The 5,670-nt window shown below is 29.4% G+C and overlaps 1 protein-coding gene across 1 annotated transcript; it reads right to left on the bottom strand.

Annotated features, from left to right (window-relative positions):
• Positions 1 to 1,488: 1,488 nt before the first annotated feature.
• Positions 1,489 to 5,421, bottom strand: LOC139861456 (uncharacterized). The gene is made up of 3 exons (XM_071849846.1): positions 5,239 to 5,421; positions 4,923 to 4,998; positions 1,489 to 2,369 (listed from the first exon to the last, which is right to left on the bottom strand). The coding sequence occupies exons 1-3, from the start codon at positions 5,242 to 5,244 to the stop codon at positions 1,879 to 1,881; spliced, it is 573 nt and encodes a 190-aa protein (XP_071705947.1). The 5' UTR covers positions 5,245 to 5,421; the 3' UTR covers positions 1,489 to 1,878.
• Positions 5,422 to 5,670: the final 249 nt, after the last annotated feature.

Raw genomic sequence — 5,670 nt, 5'->3', positions numbered from 1 at the left:
GACGTCACTTTTATTAATGAATGCAAACTATGTTCTTAAAACGCATATAGTACTTAACCTTGTAATGATCCTGTTGATGATGGTCCGTACATGATGATTTAGTACGGGGCGTCACATATTCCATAAACCCAAAACACCAAACCCTAAACCCTAAACCCTAAACCCTAAACCCTAAACTCTAAACCGTTCGTGCTAAAAACTCAATCTAAATCCTAAATCTAAACCCTAAACCCTAAATTTCTAAACCCTAATATCTAAACCCTAATATCTAAACCCCAATAACTAAAACCTCAACATACGCTCGAAAAACATGATAATTGCTATATATTACTTATTCGAGCTTTTTTCCGCCAAAATAAAAACATTTATCACAAAGTGTCTCTACTAAATGTTCATATTTTCATCTCATCTATAATTTTCGTGAACAAAGTTTTTTCAAAAAACGAAAAAAAAAAAGTTTTTGCTTCCCCCCGCTTCTCCCCGATTGGTTACTTCCCTCTTGATCCTACCACTATATATATATATATATATATATATAGTGGTAGGATCAAGAGTGAAGTAACCAATCGGGGGGAAGCGGGGGGAAGCAAAAACTTTTTTTTTTTTCTTCATTTTTTGAAAAAACTTTGTTCACGAAAATTATATATATAAAGGTAGTATATTAATATTAAATTAATTATATAGAGATATTATTATTTTTTAAAAAGTTGCCAATTTTATTAATCAAAAAGATTTACTAATAAAACAATCCTCATCCGCTCTCAAAGGGAGCCATGCGAGGCTAATCACAAAGACAGTGTGACCAAGTCAACGAACAAACACAATCATAGGCAATCAAAAACAAGCTAAAAGAAATAGTACGGAATGCACGATTAATGAGGAAACTATAGTCGACACGAGAACAACATGAATCATTTAAAGCTGCGAGGAGCATCAGTTGAAGATGACAAGGGCCCAAGTCGAACTCAGATTTATCAACTACCGGTGATTTGGTACGACTTAGTAACTTTCTTTTTGGACTGATCGATTTGAGATCCACTCGCAATTCATTGTTTGGTTTCGTTGAAGATCATGTTCATTGTACACTTATACATATACATACGTCGGTGAAATTTATTACTATATTATTAAAGGGAAAATAAGAGTTGCTATCCTCATATAAATTCAAAAAATATATATATAACTTTAAAGACCCTTTTTTTTTTTTTTTTAATATAACTAACTATTAATATTAATGAAAGCTTCATGGTGTACACACGTCGTATAGTAGTCCTACTCCATTGCTAGAATTTTTTAATAAAATTTTTGCCGTATAAAAAAAAAAAAAAAAAAAAAAAAAACATAGTCTTACTCAAACACTGTGACCGGATATGATAGAGAAAAGGTAACCGAATTCTCCAAGTTAATGAAAGGGCAACACTAAACACAAAATAATTTAATTAAATTTAAGTAAATACAATATACAATTATACGATTACAGTACTATTTTTACTGTTACATGTTAAAAGACATCAAACATATAGTTTCGACTTTCAAATATAACTTATTTACATTTTTACATCATACGTTCTGATTAACAGCACAAATAAAAATTTCTCACAAAGTTCCTTGTACAACATATAATTACCAAGATCCCAATAATACATATATGCTTCTTTTTTTTATACAAAAGAGAACAAAATCTGTTTAGACGTTACTTATGACCATAGCTTTTGCTTGCATATCAACGACTACCCAAAATTTAAGGATCCCTCACCTCAACAATAACAAACCTTGTTACTTTCGGTCCATGATCGAACTAGCAATCGCTCGACATGGTAACGTCAATTTTGGAGAGGAAAATTATTGTTCGAGATATTTTTTTTATATTAATTTACATCAAGAAATAACGCACGCATTTGGATTCTCCTCTATGCTATGGTGACGTGGTTGATATGCATAGTGTTGTGGTATTTGAGGACGATAATTAAGTTGATATGGTTGATAATTGTTGTAATAAGTGTTAGGGTTAATCGGAGGGTAATACGGTCTGTATTGCGGCTGCATATACATTCCGGCTGCAGGATGTGGTGGCGGTTTTTTCTTCTCATCTTCTTTACCTTCTTCCTTCTTTTTCCCTTCGTCTTTTGAACCTTCTTTTTTACCATCTTCCTTTTTGGCGTCGTCTTTTTTACCGTCCTCCTTTTTGGCGTCGTCTTTCTTTCCTTCTTCCTTTTTATCCTCTTTTTTCTCCGGTTCTTTTGCGGGACCTACTGATACTATAACCGTTGACCAAAACTTTCGTAGTTTACTAACAACGTTTATAGGATCAACCGTTCCCACAACTGTCAATGTCCTGTCTTTCATGTTCATAGTGATTGAATCAATCCCTACGAATGCACTATCAATTAGTACCAACAATGTGTTCATAATCTTACTCAACATTGGAATTTGGACGCTAAAAACTACAATCTAGCTCCAATTTATTATTATTGGAATATTGGAATATAGGAGTATATATGCTACTTCAACTTGAAATGTAGTGTACTCTCTAACACTATCATAAATAATTAATAATTAATAATCTATCTATATACTACGTAATATCTAAATCTTATATATCATGATGTACTCCGTACTTTTATACTTATTTTACACGTATTTGATTACCTAGGAAGAAACTATTATTTATAAAGACATACGGAGTACGTTATCTTTTATTTGTACACTTTTATGGTTGTCTTTTCAAAGAAAACAACGTATTTATGATATTGACACAATGTTTTAAATCGAATACGTGAATCAACTCCGACCACGTTTTTGTGATGCACTTATTTTTGCAAGTATCTGTCTACGTAATCATTTATTAATATATTCTCATCGTCGAGCATGAAATAAATGCATGTTGAAAACCACGAAATCATACGGATGCATGAACAACAGAAAAGCTGTAAATTAAACTAAATTTGAAATAATAATTACCTCTACGTACCATCAATCGTATATCCCATACTTTTATATGTTGTTATAAATAAATTATAAATTATTATTTATAATTATATAATGATAATTAATATTAAATATTAATATTAATATTATATTAATATTAATATTAATAATAATATATCAGTAATCAATAATAATGATAATAATAATAATAATATAATAATATAATAATTATTTTGATAACAACAATTATTATTATTATTATTGTTATTATTATTATTATTATTATTATTATTATTATTATTATTATTATTATTATTATTATTTAATTAATTAGTTAATATAAATTCTCACATCATCAAAATACAACCAAAACATACCATTTGGATCCCTAACTCAACGTCAACCACCCAATAAGGTAGGGGCCAAAAGAGAATACCAAATAAGGACCACTGAACCACCTAGCTCACTTTTGTAGAAAGCAAGACCGATAATAGTTTGAAAAACTTTCATACATTCATAGTTCATACTTTCATATTCATACTTATCATAAAATAATAACGGTATTTAAGTTAATTGTACAAGTATGATAAAAAAAAAAAAAAATCATTAGTTACCTTACCACAGCATTCTTTTGTCTCATCTAATTATTTAACTCCCTAGGATATACTTGTAAATATTATGAGTTTCATTAATGTATAACTTTATCATACCGTTACAACGTATTTAATTAAATCAATAATTTTTAAGGATAAATATTTACATCTAACACTTACTAATTGAATTTAAAATTTACTCCGTACTTTTTATATTTGTATTAACATTTTTTGAAAATTTGAATTCTTTATATGTAGTTTTAGGTGTTACATGGGACATGTTGACCAAACTCTAATAATAATAAAAAATCGGATTTTACTAGGAGCTATTGTTAACAAAATTCTAATTCACATGTTTGTATATTATAAAAGGGTAATATCAATAGTCATTTAAACCTGTTTACCACAATGAATCTCATCATTATGTTTTGATTAATTGTTGTTAACTTTTATATACTTCAATGCAAAAAAACAAAAACAAAAGAAATAAAATTCATAATACAACCATTCAGGCTTGCCTGAGTGGCCACCGAGTTGCCTAATGAAGCACACCACCCGGGTTCAATTCCTGGCTATGCCAAATTGTTCAAAAAGGGAGTGTGACTAGAGGGTGCGCATAATACGCAATTCACCGGTACCAGGTCTCGCGCTCGGGGAGCTTGAGTACCCGAGGTTTTACCTTCTTTGAGGGAGCCAATGTACTCGTTCATAGGATAGGAGGGTTTCCTTCCTTACCAAAAAAAATAAAATTCATAATACACATCTAGATGCACTAACGTATAAGATTTTTTATGTTCAAACTATTTGAGAAGGGCCAGATTTTAATTTGATACAGTCTTTTACCGGGTTATCCCGTAACATTTCAGACTAGTAGTTATGTTAATAAACACAAATTATATTCCAATACTGATCAAATGATTGGTTTTATGCCAAAATATTGAATATTTTTAATGGTGTAGTTGAAATAGCTTTGTATCTATTTTATTACACATTATACGTTTTACCTACCGTTTTTTGCTGTTAATGTACTGTTGGCAATGCATAAAGTACAACTGTTTGCTGTTATGAATGTGACATAAAATCAAGAAATGACCAGTCCATGTGGAGTTAAATTAAACTAAATTTTGGAAAACTTAATTTATCTTTCAATTCAACATAAAGCAAATCTACTGCCCTGTAGAATAATACTGTACACTGTTTCTGACCTTTAAAAGTCAAATATGACAGTTTTTAACTCCAAATTAAGCCACTACTGTAAACTGTAATTTTCATGCTGATTATAGATATCATTGCAACCCACCTCGATTGATGAACTAAATATGACTAAAAAGTCGAAAACTTGAATCCAAATTTGTAATTATACAAATAGTAAGTTTGAAATAACTAATTGACTGTTGTTACCTGAGAGAGTAGATACAGCCTTCAAAGCTCTTCTCTTATCTTTATCATCATGCAAATCCAAATTTAATATAATTTTCTGAAATTCATATATAGAAAATGAATCAAAAGTATGATATAATAAGATGCTATTGACTTGTTAAAATTGGTTATAAATATGTTCACTAAATCAAAATTTTGAAGATAGAATAAACAAAAAGTTGTGAACAAAAAGTTGATTAAAAGAAAGGTTGTTTTTAATTTAATAATCAAAAAGGAAGTATCATTAAACTTGCTAAAGAATCATAGAAACAAAATTTAAGAATCAAAGGAATTGTACCTTCATGTGGCTGATTCTAATTGGGTCCCTACTAAAGATGAGAGAATTGGGGATCAGAGCTCAGAGAAGAAAAAGTAGTTGAGGGGGAGAGAAGAAAAGAGAATGCAAAATGAAATGAATAATGATTTGTTGAAAAGGTGTAAAGATTTATGGACAGAATAATAAGAAATCGAATCAAAATAAGAATTTGCATACTAGGAAAGAGAAATGAGAGAAATCTTAAGAAATAGTTATTGCTCTAATTTACTCGTATTATTTTTTCTGTTTATTTTCTAAAAGTTTATTTGAATGTGGAACCATTCGATATTTGAAATACACTTTTAAGTTTTAACCATTAAACATTTAAATTTTACTATATGTAATATCATACTCTTCACATTCCTAATTTATTGTCCAATATTTCATTTTAAGATGTCTCAAATTAATTTTCTA

The sequence above is a fragment of the Rutidosis leptorrhynchoides genome, chromosome 8, assembly GCF_046630445.1.
Source record: "Rutidosis leptorrhynchoides isolate AG116_Rl617_1_P2 chromosome 8, CSIRO_AGI_Rlap_v1, whole genome shotgun sequence".
In the NCBI taxonomy this organism is placed as follows: Eukaryota; Viridiplantae; Streptophyta; class Magnoliopsida; order Asterales; family Asteraceae; genus Rutidosis; species Rutidosis leptorrhynchoides.
Note: the sequence above shows the minus strand (reverse complement) of the source record. Positions and strands in the feature narration are given on the sequence as shown.